The sequence below is a fragment of the Carya illinoinensis genome, chromosome 15 (assembly GCF_018687715.1).
Source record: "Carya illinoinensis cultivar Pawnee chromosome 15, C.illinoinensisPawnee_v1, whole genome shotgun sequence".
NCBI lineage: Eukaryota > Viridiplantae > Streptophyta > Magnoliopsida > Fagales > Juglandaceae > Carya > Carya illinoinensis.
The window spans coordinates 46,850,563-46,870,587 of record NC_056766.1 but is presented as its reverse complement, the minus strand read 5'-3'; the positions used below and the strand labels follow the sequence as shown (position 1 = coordinate 46,870,587).

The following is a 20,025-nucleotide window of genomic DNA, read 5'->3' as shown; positions in this document are numbered from 1 at the left end:
ACCATTTGCCACAAAGCCTCTATCTCCATGACATATAACTATAACCATTTACTCAAAAGAACTTTGTTAAATATAAACAAGTTTCTAACTTGTAAACGACCTGATGAGATCGGTGACAAGTGTTGGACTGAGATCTAGGTTGAGCCTTAACTCATCACCAACTTCCCCCCAGAATATAATCTGCTAAAGCTTCTCAAAACAATGAGCTACATCAAGATGGATGGAAATGGCAAGTAGGCAAGTTAGAAAGAACACTCTTGATCAACATGTTTGCCTATTCTTTGATTTTAATGCAACTTATTTAATTATATAAAAAAAAAAATAGATTTAGCTGCTTTCAACCACCCAAACAATGCTCCATATATGTCAATAATACCATCTCATATGGATGTGGCCTTAAAACGATGCCTCTAGTAGAAGACTTGAATACTTCATAGGCAAAGATGACACCTAAGAACCAAGCATACAGGCTAAGTCTCCAACGTCATCCACTGCACCAAGAAGGACATTCTGAATTACCAAGTCAATTTTCAATTCTGACACAGCTTCAAAGCATAAGAACAGAAAATGCAAATGAAAAAGATGATCCCAGTTAGCACCACAAAATATTGACACAATATCAAGTGTTATTTGTGAAAAGGGGAGAAGACGATATAAGCGTCATTATTGCTTGTCCCAATTGACAAGCCTGATGAGAGCGCCCCATTCGCAATAGCTAATAGCATTCCATTGAATGCATCCATCCCCAATGCAAAAAAGAGGGGATAACTGAACCCCATGTCTTTACCCTAAGAGCCGGTGAAAAAGCCTACGGGTGTTGATCAAAACCGAGAAGCACACCGTGGAGATACAAGATGCTATCCATTCGCATCATTCCCCACCAAAACCCATCTCCTCAACATCTAGAGTAAGGAAGGTCTGATTTGATCCTAGCATTAAGGCATTCGTTGGCAAATAAGATTTGGGTCCAAGATATATCATCCCTTGACAAAAGCTTATAGAGTCTGAAATAATCTTCTCTAACACCAATTTTAGATTACGAGCTAGCACTTTGGAAATAGTTTTATAAACATGGCCCACTAAACTAAGAGGACAAAAATCCTTAATGTCTACAACCTCGGTTTTCTTTGGGGGTAAGGACGACAAAAGTAGCATTGGGGCTTCTTTTTAAGGGAAGTTTGTTCATAAGCCAGTTGTGCTTTTGGCAATTTGAGATTCGCCCCATGTGCTTTTTTCCTTTTAGGATTAAATCCTTGTGCTATTAAAATTTTTGGATAAGATCCCACCATCACATTTTCCATCCATCTCATTTAACGGATTACACATGTCACCTTGTGATCTAGCCACGTGTCAAACTACTTTTTTTTCTTATTTTCAAAATTCAGTTTAAAATAAAAAAAAAAATTAATAAATTCTTTATCAAAAAAATCATCATAGAAAAATAGAGAAATAAAAGAAATTAGTCATTTGTGGGAGGGGAGGCCGGTGGCCACCACGTGGTGGTCACCATGGCCCAATGGCGAAGGGAGGTCTCCCCTCCGACAAACCACTAATTTTTTTATTTTTTATTTTCTGATTTTTTAATGGGGAAATTATTAAAATTTATTTAAAATTTGGAAAACATATTTAACGTGGTGGGCTCATGGTGTGACACATGTCATTTATTAATTGAGTTGGACTGAAAATGGTCGGAGTGATCTGATCCAAAAAATTTAAAAGCACAAGAAGTTAATCCTAAGAAAAAGGCACATGGAGCGAATCTCAAATGGCCAAAAGCACAAGGGGTTTTTGGCAAAATTTTCCTCGTTTTACTCGACTCAGGGCTAGAACTCATGGAAAACCTTCATAAATCTATTGTGTGATGGATATCTCCCATGTACTTGGCTTCACCTAATTTAATAAAATTCCTATTTACTGATAAAAAACAAAATCTATCGTAAGAACCTCCTAGCAGTTTGATAGAAGGCCAAAGGGAAACCTGGAGGGCCTGGGTCCTTATTCATCACCTCGGAAACCTCTCAAAGAACTTCTAGCCACATGGTTTCTTTTACATCAATAATCAGAACTTAGACCATCCAGTTTAGGCTGCCAGCTGAGTTTTTCTGAATAAAGGCGGTTGTAAAATTGTAGAATCTGGTCACTAATGTTTATGGTATGTGAAGATATTGTGCAATGCATAACTAGATATTTGATAGTGTTGTTTCTGTGGTTTAAATTAGCCACTTTGTACATGGACCATAGCGGTTGATTTCAATGGATTGGGGTTACATGAATTCCTCATATCCATTAATCAAACATAGAACTGGTCACTAAACTTTGTATCAGGCTTTTGCCTCTTTTTTGATAATATAATTACTTTACTTATCAAAAAAATTAGCCACTTGGTTGAAAAATGTTGTATTCTTCCCTCTGTCCCTTTGTTTAATCTATCCTAGATTTTGGTACTGAATATAGGATTTAGAGCTTGAGTTGGGGCAACTTTCACCCATTTGTATATTTTGTTAGTCCTATGGTTGGTTGTTTAAGATAGAATGGATTCTGTTGAGGAATAAGTTGTGTGATACCCCCATTTTAAATGAGAAGGGTAGGTGGTGTATGGAACCCTACATTGCTTGGGAAGGAGAAATCCTTGCTTTTTTATAATGGTTATAATGGGGCTGCAATTGCATTATTAACTAGCCCTTTTGGAGTATAGACCTTGAGAGGGGGGAGATGCTTGGAGGTTAATTTATGTTGCAGAAGTTATTGGCAAGCTGATGTCTGGAAAAATTGGAATTATTATTATTATTTTTTTAAATTCTTGTTATTTGACGTTAGGGAAGCAACTCATTGTGCCATGGACCATGGACCATCTTTGCATTGTGCCATTGTTTGGGAAACAATGGCCATTGTTCTTCTCTTTGTTTGGATTATGTGGGTGATCCCTGGGCCAGTTATGGAATTATTGACTTTTGGGAAAGGCTCCTTCAATTGATACCAGAATAAAGTGATATCAAAAGCTCTCCCCCTTATGTTTTATGTGGTGCATGAGGAGAGAGAAAGGTGTGAACATTTAAAGTCACAAAAAAATTCATTTTGCTTTTATTGGATGACAACAATTGCGGCTTCTCTATTCCTTTTTTAGCATTTTTGAATATATTACTTTTTGGAGGTTCTATGATAGGAGGATGAGAACTATCCCTTCTTTTGCTCGCACTATGCCTTTTTGAGTTTTTTTTTTTTTTTTCACTAAAATATTCAATTATTAAATAAAAAACTATTCCTATTTTAGCATTCATATTGTGTACATAGTTTGTGCTAAAGTTTTCACCCCTTTTTTCTACTTTTCTTAATAAAACTTTACTACTTATAAAACAAGCTAGTATTTGGAGTTCAAAGAACTCGATGGAGAGGTTGTTCCGGCAATGATTTAGATTAATGGAATTATCCAAATTTTACTTATTGATAAAAAAGAAAGAAAGTGGAGTTACCCAAATTTTCCCGTACTAGAATTCAAAGTATGCTTACAAGATCTACTGTTCCATACCATGTTGAGAGAACCCTGACTTGAACGTTTTTTGTATGTTTCACCTTACAACGATATTCGTGCAGAGGCATTTGACTTTCTCGAGTCTAAGGTCAAAATTGTAAATGATATGTGACATAATTTTTCAAAAAACATTTTGGAAGGAAGTCTAAGGTACTATATTAAGGACATGAAACAACAGGGAAGCCAGTCCTTGATTTATCAAGCATTCTATTCGCACTTCACCAATGAGCAATTCCATCAGTTGTTCCTCAAAAATCTGATTCGAGCGATTCTTCCCCTAACTAAAGAGAGATCTTGGCAAAATTGCCACATATGAAATTGAGCACAGCAAAGAAATAGGTCACTTTTTCTTCAAGAAGGGATGGTAAGTTAGTTTAACCCTAAGTGGTAGCTTAGTTGGTCAGGCCTTGGGTTTGCTTCCCAACAGTCACCAGTTCGAATCCCATTAGGGCTATTGTAAGTTTACGTGGCTGTTAACTTCAAGGTCCTGTGGAATTAGTTGAGGTGTGCGCAAGCTGGGCCAAACACCCACGCATATATAAAATAAAATAAAATAAAAAAGGAAGAAGAAGAAGAAGAAGAGATGGTAAGCATGCTTAATATCATTTGATTGAATACTTGACCCTGCTACTTGTTTAAAGAAACTGCTCCAACTGGTTATTTTTCATGAAAAGCTAATTTAAGATAACCAATGCAATCTTTCACTAAGATTCCGAATAGCTGTCCTGAATTCAAGTTGATTATGTTTTGCCTCTTCCTTGGAGAAAGATGATCAACTGCAACCTAATCATGGTCCTTTTGGATCGGAGCATAATATAATATACAAAAAGAAACTCCAGACATATGATATATTTCTTTTGGAATGGGATCTTGATTCCTACGATGGTTTCATTGGTTATCTTACGACTAGAATTCCTCTTTTTTCCGAACCAATTCCTCCACAACCGCGAAGCCCAGTTAGATTGAAGCATGATATACTTTTTAGTTATTGGGAGAGCCCAAGTGCATTTTTTTTTTTTCTTTTGCAACTTTTCTCTTGATTCTCTTATAATCATGTTGATTTCTTTTTGTCAGTCAAAGCTTAAAGAGTTGCAATATCAATTAGCACCCTGGCGTCCAGATGTGAACCACTTGAATTTCGCTCCACAGTCACTATCTCACCCCATTGGTGTAGGATTGACAACTTCCATATATTCTTATATCTTTTTGCTATTCCTCTTTACATGTTATAAATATTTTCTCAATTTTGTAATTTATTTTTCAGAACAAAAAGGGGCTTGAACTAGTGCCTCAACCAGCATATTCCCATGGAAAGATATCGGCTTCTTCTTCTAATGTTCATACACCCACAGATTGGGAGCTATCAGGTCGCCATCAAAGTGGTTTGGGTGGTGTTGTAGCAAAGAATCTGGAACCTGATGATTTGGGGAGGTATTCACCTTTTGCAAGCAGGTGAGCCTGGTCAAAATGGAGACTGCTACCTTGAACTGAATGTACATACAACCATCTGAATATGTTGGTGGGTTCTGTTTTCATTAGATTCTTATGTTAAATGGTCTTGTGTACGACTTGTCAAAATGCATGTTAACGTGAGGGAGTTATGAATCTTTTGCACTGGTATCTATGCATCTACACATTTTTATGGATAAATTGACATTCCGTTTTCTTTATGACCACCAGGTGACTCTGCATACCTCCAAAAAACAAATTTGACTATTTCTCTACATTTTTTGTTGCAACCTTTACTCTCAAATTTGCAACTGTATCTCCAAAAAGAAACTTGAGTGGAACTAATATGATCGTATTCAATAATGCAAGCCTAATTTGCGTCAAATATGTAACAATTTGTATTGTATGAATACGAAGAGGGGTAGAATTCAGAAGCATGATTTCTATTTTATGTTTATAAGATATCAGGTTATAATCACCTTAATTTGGAGAAAGAAACATGACTAGAACTTATCTGTTCATGTTTTTGCTATGGAATTAGGCGGAGAGGAGTGGACAAAGCTTATTACGATTAAGCACACACCAAAAGTAATACTTTAACTCCCAAGGTGGCTTAGACACATAATAAGCCCATATATGTTTTCCGTTCTTTTTTCATTAAGTAAAAGAAACAAAGCTCTCTCATAAAAAGCTGTGTCAAGAATGAAGCTATTTAACTGTGTATTTTTTCTGCCATCTGTTGCTTTTTGTGAGCACTCACTCTTTTATTGCTTCTGTTCTCTGTTTCTTTGATTATTGTCCAAGGAAATGCTTTTCTTAGTTTTGTTTTAAACATAAATGTTGTTAGAGGCTAGAAGCCATGCATCATAAAATTATGGTATTGTGATAAGCTTTAGGATGTCACAAGATTGCTTAGCCTCATTCATGTTTAGGGCAAGAGCTATCTCATAGAATGGATTTGAATAAATATTATCGCTTTGTGCTGTTACACCCGTCATTAACTAAGTTGTTGGCACTATGCAGTAAAAATCCTTTTTGGCTCTATGCTAAATAGTACTTTGGATTGTAGTTATCTGGGCTTGGATTCAAGAACAAAATGACAGACGATTTTCTTGTAAAAATTATATTTCAGTTATTGTATATTATGTAAGAAAATCCAGTGGGAGTAATGAAATTCTCTTGATTATTTCCTTGCGTTCCATTGCCAGCTGGTATTTTATGTATGAGAAGTCTTTTAAGTGCAAAGTTTATTTGGTATGGGATTCTTGAGAAGACGAATCATTGATTGACTGGATGGAAGCGGCAGTATCTATCTAATGGCGGTAGGATTACCTAGATTAAGAGTATTTGTCTAGCTTTCCTACTTATTTCTTGTACCTTTTCCTGCGGTTTTTGCAGGCAAATCACTTGGAGAAATCACAATGGGGTTTTGGAAGGTAGTGTGGGGGAGTAGTTTATGTTTCATTTGGTAAGTGGACTAAGGTGTGATCTCTGGTGTCTTTGGGAGGATTTGGGGTCCAAAGTTTAGCGCGTTTAAAAATTTGAGCTCTCTTGGGGAAACGACTATGGTGTTATGCTAGAGATAGAGAGGTTAATAAAATATCTTCTTATATATATTAAAAAAAAAAAAAAAAAGAATGAAGATTTGGATATTGGTTATGGATGTGAACTATGTTTGCTTGAGTTCTAACGTGGTTGTGGGGTAGTCTGTTAAGAAATATCAGGTGGGGTTGGAGGGAGTTTGCTTACTTTACTAGATTTGTGCTGGTAGATGGATCAAAGATATGGATGTGATATAATGTATGGTGTAGGGATCGGACGCTTGAGGCAGCTTCCCTCGAGTTGCTCAACATTTCTCATTTTTACGGAAGCTTCTGTTGTGGGCCACTAATAGTTTTCTAGTGATTCTCTCATGTAGGATGTATATTTATTAGTGTGACAACTGGGAGGTGGAGATTCTTCCCTCTTTGTTTTGTGGATCCTATTTCCATTGTGCTTCGACTTGCTCTTGCCTTGAATTATGCCTTTTACTGTACTCTCGCCTTACTTGAAAAAAAGTTTTAATTTGCAGTTCAAGTCAATATGTTTGGACTAATGGTCATATCATGAAGGGTTGCTTGTATTCTATTCAGCTGAGAAGGGGTCGTGAGGTCAAGCTTTTCTAGGCCCCTCGAAAGAATGGGGTGTTCAAAGTAAAATTATTATAGGATGTGTTATCTTCTCATAAGAGTAACCCATTCCCATAAAAGAATACATGGCAGAGCAAGGCTCCTCTAGAAGTGGCTTTCTTTATTTGTAATAGATTGGTGTTGCACGTGGATGTAGAGTGTGGAAACAGTAGTTCATCTTTTATTACATAGTGAGGTGGCTAGTGCTCTTTCATATTCTCTTTTTAGCTTGTTCAGCTTAGATTGGGTCATGCCTTGCAATGCGGTGGATCTACTGACATGTTCGAATAGAGGCTTAGTTTCCATTGAGTGCAACATTAAGGAAGATGATTTCCTGTTGTTTGTTATGGTGTATATGGAGAGAGAGAGACGATTGGAACTTTGAGGATAGTGAAAAGACAATGGCAGAACTCTTTAAGAGTTCTTCAAAACCATTTACCATTGGATGGCTGCTCTTTGGTTTTTATATTTTTAATTTTCAGGATTTACTACTCTTTTTTCCATTTTTGTTATATATGCCTTGTGTACTTGAGCAACTGCTCTTTTGAGCAGTAACTAATTTGTTGATGATACGTGTTGGATATGTGTACACTTTTCTAGGTTTTTGGAAATTTTTTGGATAATTTACACCGTGTTTAGTTATTAGAGTTTTTAAGAATTTTTTAAAAGCTATGGGAAAAAAATTGAGTTGCGTTTTTATTGGGTTTTGTGAAATTGGTTAGGAAACATGAGAAATTGTTTGGATACAAAAATTTTGAGATATATTTTTATTGGGGTTTGTGAAAGTGAGTAGATGGAGTTTTATAAAGTTTTATTATGTGTTTTTCTCACAGAAATCCAGGCCAATGATTGATGAAAAGCTTCTTTGGAGATTGAGTTTTTTAGATTTTTTTTTTTTTTTTTTGTATTGAAGTTGGTTTTCTGAACCCCTAAGGGTTGGCTCAACTGGTAAAGGCCTTGGTCTTGGTGGTATGCTCTCTTTAGACCTGGAGGGAGCATACCACCAACACCAAGATCCTTACCACTTGAGCCAACCCATAAAGATTACAAAACACTTGTTAATTAGAGGGTAGCAAGTATATTTTTGCCTTTTTTATTATATTTGATGAAGAAGATGACTATGCAAATTTCTGGCAACTATTGCTTTTGAGTATCGTGTGAATGTGATGCTTATATTTTTTTTTTATCTTTTTCTCGTTTCTGTTTTTCTTTGAAATTCCTAGTAATTTTCTAAGGTCCTTAAACAATCACAAACAGCAAAATATTGTTGATGGATGCTGTTCATGGCACAGTTGACAGGTACTCTTCACAGAGCTTTGCCCTATGTCAGAGATAAAATAACGTGTAAGGTTATATTAGGTTAGTCATGGAAGTACATGGAGCTAGTTTCTGGAAATAGCTTTACCACATGGTGCTAGATAAAGCTTCGTAGGTGTGATATTTTATTTTTTCATTTTTCTGTTTAGTTGTCTAATTTTTGTGCAGTTCCAGTGACTGTTCAAAGGGTATAGATGAAGGTAGGTATTGGTTTGGATGGTGACCTATGGGAATAGGGACTGGAATTCAGATTCTCAGTTCCAAACTATTGTCAAATTTTTTCTTGCATGTAGCTTTTATCGAGGTATGCTATGATTGCTTATCTGCGAGGATTTCGGTTAGAAGATGTGTGGCATGCATTTTCAGTTTGATTGATGCCTTTGACTGTTTGCATGACCTAGTGAAGAAGGTTTGGATCTCTCACTAAACAGACACAATCTTTGCTTACAAACAGAGTATCTAATTTATCATTTTCTTTTCTACTGCTGATTTGCTGGACATATTCTGTTTTGAAGCACTGAAGTTTCAGAATTGCCTTGGTTTTCACATAAGATGATAGTTTTTCTAGTTTTGATATTATGCAGTTTCTGTAGCCAGTGATGGTTTGGCTGAGCTTGTGGTCGATTGCTACTTAAAAAAAAAATATTCTCTGTGGTTACGAGATTGGAGTGTTTGACTATCATCTAGTTTTGATATTATGCAGTTTATGTAGCCAGTGATGGTTTGGCTGAGCTTGTAGTCGATTGCTACTTAAAAAAATATATACATATTCTCCGTGGTTACAAGATTGAAGTGTATGGTCAAACACTCTTATGTTTTTATAGAGGGATTTTTCAGTACATGGGGCCCTTAGCTTGGTTGTTGGTTTACAAATTTCTTCCATTGATATTAGATTTACTTAAGGATGATTTAGATGATGGGTTTTGCTTTCCATATTTCATTGCCCCTTCCCCTAAATCCCTTGCCTTTGTTTTAATTTTACCTTAAAAAAAATTCTGCATGTATCCAAACTAACTTTCTGTTCACATTGGAAAAATAAGCGTAACTTTCTTGGATGTCTTGCAAGGTCATATACCGATAATCAGTTCTTGCTAATTAATGCAGGGCAAGTTCTGCATATGCACTTTTCTTTCTCTCTTTTATGTGTAGTCATCCTGATGTGTCTTGTTTGTGTACCAGGAATTCTGCAGCCCATGATATGTCTGTACAGCTTGATGTTACTCAAAGTGATGCGCATGTTGCACGTTACAGTGAAGAAACCACCAGTAAGCAGGTAACATTTCGTGAACCTGTCAGTAACAGTGAGATGGATGACCCAGAATCTGAGGGAAACCAGCATGAAAGAGAACCTTCTGCAAACTGGAGCTCAGGAAACTCCCCTTACGCTACCGCGATCGACGAATCTGGCTCCTCATATTCTCCTTATCTGCCAGCAGTCCTTGAAGAGCCTTCTTCTTCCTTTTCTGAAGGTAGCTCTTATTTTGCTTTCAGTTCTACTGTTGTCTCAGCATTGCTGTTGGCTATTTGAAATTTATTAGATTTCCAATATTCAGCTGCAGATGATGATCCATTACCAGCAATAGATGGACTTCAAATCTCAGGTGAAGCACTTCCTGGACAGGAGCTCCAGGCATGCGGATATTCAATTAATGGAACAACGAATTGTAATTTTGAGGTGCATTTCAAGGATCGGTGATTTGAATCTCTGTCATCTCATTTTTTGGAATATTTATTCTTTATACTGATATTTATTTAATGTGATAATTTTTCCTCTACAAGTGGGTACGGCACTTGGAAGATGGATCTGTCAATTACATTGAGGGTATTCTTTTTATTTTCCTTGAACGCTTCTTCTTGTGTTTCATTCCTATGCTCCTGTAGAATGTGGGTCTTATGGATTTTCTGATGACAGGAGCAAAGCAACCAAACTATCTTGTCACTGCCGATGACGTTGATACATATCTTGCTATTGAAGTGCAGCCTCTGGATGAGAGGAAGCGCAAGGTATTAAATTATACCTCAGTTGCTGGGCAGCCTGTCCTATGCACATTTCTATTACTTTGCATGTGTATTTAACCATTCCTTCTCAATATTGGGTTCTGAGCTCTCATTATGATTTGAGGCTTGAAGATATGAGAAAGTTGTAAGTTAGTAAAATACTTAATATCCGGCTTGCTTCTTAAATTTTTTAGTAATTTGGTTGAAAAAAATTTAATTTTGTATTAGGCTTTTAATATTTTATTTGCAGTTGATAGATATTAATAGTTGTACGTGAAATTTGTTTGGATTTTAAATAAAATCATTATCCTCCAAGTTATATGAATTCATTTTTCTCTCTGTAAATACAGGGAGAGCTTGTAAAGGTTTTTGCCAATGCGCACAAAAAGATCACTTGTGGTAAGTATTTACGTCTGATGAATCTAGTTTGAGTTTTTTGTACTTTGCCTTTCATGGCCTTCACTTATGTTTTCAACTCTGCTTACCTTTTCATTCTTCTTCCCTGACTCTTTCTATCGGGTTGCTCTTGGTTTCTTAAACTTTGGTTTTTGGAAGAGGAGTAGGGAGGGGGAGAAGCATCGCTTGTATTTATATTGAAATCCTGGTTGCCTTATGCATTTGAGTCCGGCTTTGTATTCCCCTTTCACTTGTTTGGCTTGGTTAATGAAACTTGTTTGTCTCATTGGAAGCCTATTGCCCACAGCCAGACTTTCCTTCATAACATGTTTTTTTATTCAACTGTGAAGTTTTGGAGAATTGCTTCTTTAAAATGTTCGGGAAATGTAAGATTTTTTTATTGTTGAATCATAAGGAAAAAAGAAAAAGAAAATGCATTTTTAAGATTTCTGGAAACAAGTTTTCTAACTTTGAGGTATTTCATCTGTTATTATAGGGTTTTGGGTTAGTTTTTCATCACCTAATATTTTTGTCAACATTTTCTAGCTGGATAAGTAAGTTTTTCCACTTATATTAAAACCCCACTCCTAATATGATCAAGAATATGTACGAGATACTGCTAGGGCTTAATATCTTAATAGCACCTCATTCTAGGGCTTCAAATGAGACTTCGTGATTACCTTGTTGTATTTGGTTTTGCTTCCTTCATGTGTTTTGTATCGTTCCTGATTCTGCTTCTCAAAAGGGTGGCAACTGTATACAATTTGAAAAGACAACAGCGATTGCAAGTTTCCCAAGATGGGACATTTTGTTTTTGGTCAAGTTTGTCCCAAATTGAGAATCGTTTCTATATGCACAATAGGACTTGAAACTTTTGCTTTTATTTGGACGCTTCTTTTGTTGTGGGTAGCCTACATGATGTTTTCTTTGAATTTTGTTCCCTTTCGTTTTCTATTTAATAAGATAGCCCCTATATATCGTTTTTTTATGCTTTATATGTTGAACTTGAAGGTGTTACAATTATTGACTTATTTCCAGATTCTGAAATGCAAAACCACATAGAGAAGGCTCTTTATAGTGGTCATGCTTCATATAAAGTATCTTTGTCGGTATGGCTTCTGTGGAAATCCCCAAGTTTCCATTTTGTGTTTCCAATAAGTTTATTGAGTTCTTAAATCCTTTTTTTTCAACTGATCATTTTGAGAAATGGCTTAAACAATTTTTATAAACAACTGTTTACAGACTGGATACCTTGATATATGGGAACCAGCTACATTGGCCGTTAAGAGGGAAGGTTACAGTGTCAAGTGTAGTGGACCAAATGGTGTTGTAATCACTGAAAAGTTTTCGCCATCCATCAGTGTATGTTTCTTACTTGCTTAATTAATCATTTTGATATTTTTATGAAGATCTTTGCTGGCTTAAATTGTATTAGTATCTACTTTCATTCAGCTTTATAGAAGTCTAGTCCTTATGCACTATGGCACTCACCCATTATTTAAAGTTGTTCCCTTGAGCTGATCCTCTTGACCTGTGGAAAAACATTAGAAAGGGATGGACGATGTTTTCTTGACACACCAGATTTGTGGTGGGGGACGGTTCCAGGATTAGCTTCTGGCATGATATTTGACGTGGAGATAAGGCTCTTGCATAAGATATTGCGGATTCCGTTTTCCCCGTTCACTCCTATAAGGTCACCGCCAATCCAGAGAACAATTCTTTCCCCTGGAAGAAAATTAGGGGACTCCTATAAGGTCACCACCAATCAGGAGAACAATTCTTTCCCCTGGAAGAAAATTTGGGGCAAGTCCCCTTTAAAGGCTTTTTTTTTTTTTTTTTTTTTTTTCTGGCCATCTTTCTTGGGGAAGATATTGGTCATGGACAACCTACAAAAATGGCAGATTATTTTAAGTGAACAGTGGACTTTTTGTTGCTTCATTGTGAGGTTGCCAGAGGTCTGTGGGATGATTTCTCCAATACAGTGGGACTTGCATGGGTTATGCCTGGGAGGGCAGCTGCTCTCCTCGCCAGCTGGAGTCTATATGGTGTTCCACAAATTGTAGCAATTTAGAAGATGATTTTCATATGGCTTCTGTAGTGTATTTGGAGGGAAAGAAATAATCTATGTTCTGAAGATAAGGAATATTCCTTGGACGAGCTTAGATCCTTTTTTCCAACATGCTATTTCTTTGGACAAGGCTATAAATTTCAATGGGCTCAATGTTTATGATTTCCTTGTATCTATGTCTTTTTCTTCTCAAATAGGTGTCTTCTTCGTATACGCCCTGTGTACTTGGGTTTCGCCTGGATTTCTATTAATAAAAATGTTACTTATAAAAAAAATTACATTTCTCATACCCTGTGGAGGGAAGCGGCAAAACATTACTATGAAACTGGAAATTTCTTGATTTTGTTGGAAGTGCACTTCATGTGAGACCTACTTCATAAAAATCAACACTAATTTAGGTTGTTGGTTATTCTTTGCATGTATAGCTGGTTTGTATTCCTTCATGAATCAGTGTTCAGCTATGATTTTTATGGGACTATAAAAAGCAGGGCTTACATGCCCTGCATTGAACTTATGCTCTGGTACGTAACACATAACCAGATCCAACCATGCATAGACATAAATGCGAGCATTTAGATGCGTATGTGGTATTGAAGGGAACAAGATACCTTGATTTGTTGATAATGTTAGGATTTTTGGATTTTTGACATATAATATAAGATTTTGACACTGATTAATTTGCTGACTATATCGTCATGATGTCACTGGTCTTTGGATCCATCGGGATCTCTAATAGGGTGCCAACTATAAATATAAACTAAATCTACTCAAAATAAAGTTTCTGGTAGTTCTTGATTTCAGTTTCTTCTATTTTGCTTTTTGCAGGTTACAATTCCCTATGGACATCCTACAGAATTTTTAATAACTGGCTCTGGTGGTGTTGAGCAAATCTTACGAGCTGATAACAACTCGAATGATGTTAGCGGGTATGCAAGTAGTGCTTCTCAAAGCAAAAATTAAAATGAACTTGTTGTACTATGTTCCTTATTTGTGCAGCCTACTGTATGTGGTGGTGATTCCCACTGAAAGAAAATTATTATAGACCAATTAATGTTGATAGAAGCTAATTACCAAACTAATTACCAATACCAGCATGCGACACAATATAGGTGCAATGAAAACTGTGACTACAATATGGTAAGGACATCAGGATAAATTAATTTTGTTTATGTTTAAAAGCTTTTGAATTGAAAGGTAACTAACAAGCATAAAAAGTTTGATGGTATATTACAGCTAAGAAAAGGAAGGGTTAAAATTAATGCCCCTTTTACAGTAAGTATTTTTTGTACAGCAGGTGGGCTAGGCCCAACAAAACATCATATGTGCTAGGTTTTAATTTTTTTTTTTTCTCTTTTTATTTTTTCTTCTGAATTCAAATAAGCATGAAACGAGGTATGAATTTAGACTGATGTCACATATGGCATGGGTTGTGACTAGCTGTATTTTTCTATTAATAAAGTTACAGTTTTTATTTTTAAAAAATTGCATGATTTGGCTCCATCATAAATTACCCATAAAAAAATTAAAGACACATCAACAGCCCAAATCTATGAAAAATCCATCACTTAGGACACCTTAATCTTATATCAGCTTATACACCATCGTAATCCCTTGCCCTTTAATGTCCACGTTCCTGATGTTTTGAGCATGACAGCTTTCTAAAACACTGGGTCACAAAATAGCATAGCCCCTAGGAAAGACGCAAAGAAGGCAGGATATTTTATATCCAGTTTCAGATTAAGAGCTCCATGCACTCAAGCATCGCTTGTTGCATGCCAGTGCTGTCTTTCTTTTACGCTAATCAGTTGCTGTGTTTTTGAGAGGAAAGTTTTGGTCGTCATGCACAAAACACTCAAGTTTTTATTTCCCTTCTAAAATTTCTTTTCAAGGTGTTTTTCTGTTTTTGTTTGATTTCATTGTATGTATAATTAATTGCGTTGATCTCAAATGTATCCATGTCCTATACCTATCCATAGGAAATTTCCATAGTAATAGAAATCCTACTTGAATATGTGAGTGGCTCGCAGATATTAGTATTTCTGATTAGTCAAAATATGCTATAGTAAAGCATGCGAAAAGGGGGTTTAAAATAATACTCTTTAAGCGACATAGAAACTTGGGTACACTTATGTTAAACCATGCATACGATTAGGTTTAGTCCTCTTCCAGGCTTCATGGAGCTAGGGCAGAAATCATCCTCATCTTCTCTCTGAGTGAGAATCTTTCTTCATACCTCTCCAATTTTTAGCTTATCTTTCTACAGTCATTGTCATTTAGGGCTGCTACCCGCCCTAAATCAGTGAGTAGCAACCCATGCCCACCTGTATCCGTTGAATGCTGGCGGATTGGGAGGCCCCCGCCCCTTAGTGAAACTGTAATTGATTAGGGGTTCAGAAGCCCTAAATCCAATTAGGGTTTCATTTGACCCCTAAATTGAATGAGGGCTTCAGAATTGCAACTCTAAACTAGATCTAAAAGAGAAGACAGTAGACACACACATTTCAATTCGAACTCCAAACCCACAAAAATTTTAAATCCAACTAAGGGCAAGGCAAGACCGAGACAGAAAATGAGATCAAGAAGTTGAAATGGTGGCTGAGACAGAGAGTGAGATGCTGCATTCTCTCAGTGGAGAGCTTGAGATCCTCTAGATAGAGAGAGAAAGGAAACAAAGAGACTGAGACTGAGACCGAGACACGAAGGCAGAGTTAGAAACAGACAGTCACATACTTAAGGCTGTAAACAGCTGAGGTCGATGAGCTGTGGTTAAGGGTTGTAAACCAGAGAGAAATGGAGGAGACACTGAGGCGATGTGTTCATGTGTTGCATGGCTGAGGGCTGTAAATGACATTGCGTGGCTGAGGGGGCTTGCTTCAGGCTGAAGAATCAAATGAAATGAGAGAGAGAGAGAGAGAGAGAGAGAGAGAGAGAGAGAGATAAAAAATGAGGATGATTCAGTTAAAAACTTCAATTTATATCTCATATATATTAATATATTCGGCAGGCAGGTAAATATACACCTACCCAGCCTGTGTAATGGGCCCACCCAACTCTCCTATCTCCCCATCATCACCCCCCCCCCCCCCCCCCCCCCCCCCCCCCCCCCCTCCCTTTCTCTCCCTCTCGAATTCCTGAGAATAGCTCCAAATTAAGTTATTGGGTGGATATCATGAATCTAAATTTTTATAAGCTTTGCTTCCCAACCTGGTGCAGCATTTTTTTTTTTTTTTCTTTAAACTTACTTTGATAGTTTATATTTATAATAATTTTTAATTGTTGTCTTCTCTTTAATGTGGTTTGTTTTCTGACTTGTTTTTCTTTTTCAATTTGAATGACTGTTTGCTTTTCTCCTTTTTTTTTACTCATGCAGTTCTAGAGATACCATTGTGCTCACCTTGAGATTATTCATCCTAAGGGTATAATTTTCTATTTCCTATCTGTGTTTTTCTTTTTTGGCCACATAGAACATTAATTTTTTTCTTTCTTTGCATCTACTTCGATATAGCATTTGGTACCTACAGGTTTGTGTGTGTGTGTATTTATGGATGTGTACGTGTTTTTCAAATGTTGTGGAACTTGCAATTGCAACATTGATATTACAAGGTACAGATCAAGGAATAAATTGACTTGTAGAGACCCCTAATTTGGTTGTCTATCTAGGGCTACCTACATATTTCCTTATAGTACCGGAACTATCTTGATCTGTTGTGTGGGAAATCCAAGGGGCGTGTTCCACAAACAGAAGGAAATGCTGCTGCTGGGATGTCTTTGTTCTGGGGTGCCATGGTTTCTCTCTCTGGAGCAGTTGGGTGTACTGGCCCACGCACAAACAGACAATTACTTGTCCGGTTAGAGATGGAAGTGGAGAGGGAGAAAGTATAGAAAGAAGCAAAGATATTGGGGCCACATTGTGTGTTTCCCTGTCTCAAATTCAGAGATGATAGTTGAGAAATTGATAGTGGGAGGAGAAAATATAATTTTGAGAAGGAGAACGGAAGAAAGATAAGAGGATAGAGAAGACAATACTTCTCAAAAATAAGAAGAAAGAATACTGATAAAAAAACAGAGGAAAAAAGGATAGAAAAGGGGTAGGGGAAAGCAAAGGGCCACATTGGGGGTGTTCATGTTTTACGTCAACTAGCCCTAAATCCCTAAAAAAAACTGGGTGACTTTCTGGGTATCTTTATTTTTCAGATCTTTGTATGATGGATATTTGCTTTCAGGCCTTCGGCAGTGCTCCCATTTTTTTTCTTTTATAGATTTAGATAAAGAATTGATTTAAAAGCTTTACCGTTGCCTGGCTTCAATATTTGACTTCAATTAGTGCTAGGATGGATAATAGCTAAACACTATACGTAGCATCAAATTGTCTCTGGCCAATCTTACCCTCTTATACCTAGGACTCGTATTTTTTGCCAGACTCCCAACTCTTGCTATTCAACTTGGGAAAGAGCAGTTCAGGGCAGCTTTTTGTAATTTGGAATGGACAAAGTTTTTATTTGAACGTTAAGGTTGTAAACTACTTAAAGATTTTTATAGTATTTGAAAAATTTATAAACGAGGATTTCTTGATTAGTTCACAAGTTTAGAATGGTTTAGGTTTGTTATGTATTTATTATGTATGCTTCTTACCTTGCCAGTTGGTGGGATAATAGATTATGCTTCCATTAATTGCGTAGCTTTTGGTCATTTGACGTCGTCCAAAAACTGGGTCCAGTCAATTTTGGGTTAAGCTAACTTGGGTTAAGAGGTGGCTTGACTTGTCCTTCTCACAGTGTAATATTTTTTCATTGCAGGCTGGTGAGAGGAGAAAAGGAAAGAAGAAGGGTCTATTCTTTAACAAGTAGCGTACATATATTCTACAGCAAAGTTCAACTCGGAAAGAATATGGTTTTGTGGCTGTCTAGTTACGCAGTTGTTTTCCCGGGTGGCTGCCTAGTTAACAGGGTGGCTTCTGTTTGCCATTTTCAGTATTTATAAGAAGGAATGAGCTTGAGTTGTAATCGCCAAGAGTATGCAACGATTTTTTTTAACCTCTCTCTCTCTCTCTCTCTCTCTCGCACGCGCAAATGCAGGCTCGCAGGGTTGTGCACACATAGTATTCATGCATCCGCCAATCTGTGCACGTTTGTTTGTTCCCAATTGTCGATGTCCAAAGTAATTTCTTTCTTTTTCATTCTGGCTCTCAAATCGGGATGTGGAAATAAATTATTTTCTTGGTGGAAGTTGAAAGAAAAGTTTTTTCTATGTTTATTATATTTATTGACAACCTAATTAAACTCGACTATTCATTTGATTTATTTTTAACTAACTCAGACTACAAGACGATGTAATTATGCTGAGGTGTACATAATACAATAAATGAGCATCTCTCAAAACGTAATTTGGTTAGAAACAGTACAAAGGAAAAATAGAAGCATCAAAGAGCTGCAATGCCTTGTTGGATTTCCCCCCTTTTTGTTTTTGCCAGTCATTTATGGTCACTTCCTTTAAATCCAAGAGAGAACTTAATTAAAGGGGGCTTAATATTTAGATATGATGGGAGTAGGAGGATTCATAAGCTGAACGCAACCCCAAACCCTCATTAATTCAATCTACCCTCAAGCCTTGGATGCTAAACCACTGTCGTCCCTTTTCCCCTGCTACATTGCTGTCTTCACGGCTACTTAATGATATTGTGCCAATTTCAGTTCTAACAACCAAAGATGTGTTTAATAGACTTATATGAAGGAGAACAAAATTTTGACTGAATAAAACGAAGGATACCTCAAAGCCTAAAATTTTAGTTACATAAAACATAATGATACGCTGTCGGGATCTCCGTGTGTAAGGGCAACATGGACGTTGCAACGTATGCAATTTCCTAGAGCAAAAGTCTCTCCTCCTTCCGTTGAACGACTACTTGATCGGGTAGATTGTTTCTTAAGTGCTAAAGCTCTGCCATAATATCCACAAAATTTAACGACATGCATTTTCATTGGTTCTTCTACAATTTTATATCTAAGATAGCTAAGCAATTTATTTTACGGGTCTCACTAGAACAAAATTGAAAACAAATCTCATATAAGATTTCGAGTTATTTATAATTATTTAAAAAACTTGTACTAGACTTACACATCCTTAATTTATATTTATTAGCATTAAATAGAGAGAAAATTAATAAACAGAGAGAGATCAGGGATAGTACTAGATGAAAGCAACCTATATCATCTATATAAAAGAAACAAGAATTGAAAGTTCATTACTAACGTACACATAACACTGGTGTAGTATAAGTATAATCAGATGTTTTCTACCTAATCTACCACCTATAGCTAGCTAGCTATATAGATGCATCACAATTCCCTCCCCAAAACCTCTTACTACTTACTAGCTCCCATCCCTATATATATATATATATATATATGTCGACAGAAAATAGGAAAAAAAAATACAAGAATATGCAAATTAGCAGAAAAAGAAACTGTGCTGATTTCAGCTGATCATCTGTCTCCTTAAATACTTGGGTTTTTATCAGTGTCTCATGTCTTGTCTTTAAATATTATTAGACCTTCTTGATTGATTCTGATCTTATTAAATTTTGTTGTCAACCATGCTTTTGAGATTCTTGAGTCTCATGATCTTAATTAAATATTAGACTAGCTTCGTGTTTTCACCTTACATATGTTTGGTAATATATTTAGGAAAATTATGTGCTAAATCCTTGCTAGTTATTAAGCAACAGTACCCTCTAGCTAGGACTGACAGCCATACATGTAGTAGCAATAATGGTCTTTAGCTACCAGTTTCAGCAGCAATATAATAATTTTAATTTGCTTTCCCCCATTTTTCAAATATCCAAACGACTCATCAAAGGGAGCTTTGGTTGATGTAGATACTTGGAATTTAAATTCATATTAAATATTGGGTGTTTATTGGAAAACTTTACTTTGACAATTTCAGGCATGCATGCAGCTAGGAGACATGGGAAAATTAGGATAATATATCTAATAGCAGTTTAATATAATAGTTTATGATAACATAGATACTTTAAAGCCTTAGCTATTAATACGTTTGTGTTGTTCAGTTGTATATGTAGAACTACTACATCTGCAATTGAT

The 20,025-nt window shown here is 36.3% G+C and overlaps 1 protein-coding gene across 8 annotated transcripts in view; it reads left to right on the top strand.

The window, feature by feature from the left end:
* LOC122296009 overlaps nt 1–18,101 on the top strand; it is a 29,291-nt gene extending 11,190 nt beyond the window's left edge. For 3 of the 8 annotated variants that reach the window (XM_043105374.1, XM_043105370.1, XM_043105376.1), the window contains exons 9-19: nt 4,604–4,699; nt 4,794–4,981; nt 9,643–9,932; nt 10,017–10,138; nt 10,243–10,285; nt 10,376–10,467; nt 10,812–10,860; nt 11,869–11,966; nt 12,100–12,219; nt 13,751–13,851; nt 17,722–18,101. In XM_043105374.1, the coding sequence (XP_042961308.1) occupies nt 4,604–4,699; nt 4,794–4,981; nt 9,643–9,932; nt 10,017–10,138; nt 10,243–10,285; nt 10,376–10,467; nt 10,812–10,860; nt 11,869–11,966; nt 12,100–12,219; nt 13,751–13,851; nt 17,722–17,905 (1,383 nt within the window). In that variant the 3' untranslated portion in view covers nt 17,906–18,101. Of the gene's footprint in view, nt 1–4,603; nt 4,700–4,793; nt 4,982–9,642; nt 9,933–10,016; nt 10,139–10,242; nt 10,286–10,375; nt 10,468–10,811; nt 10,861–11,868; nt 11,967–12,099; nt 12,220–13,750; nt 13,852–16,295; nt 16,342–17,721 lie in introns of those variants that run through there. The other 5 variants (XM_043105375.1, XM_043105373.1, XM_043105371.1 and 2 more) reach the window with 5 other exon arrangements.
* Nucleotides 18,102–20,025: the final 1,924 nt, after the last annotated feature.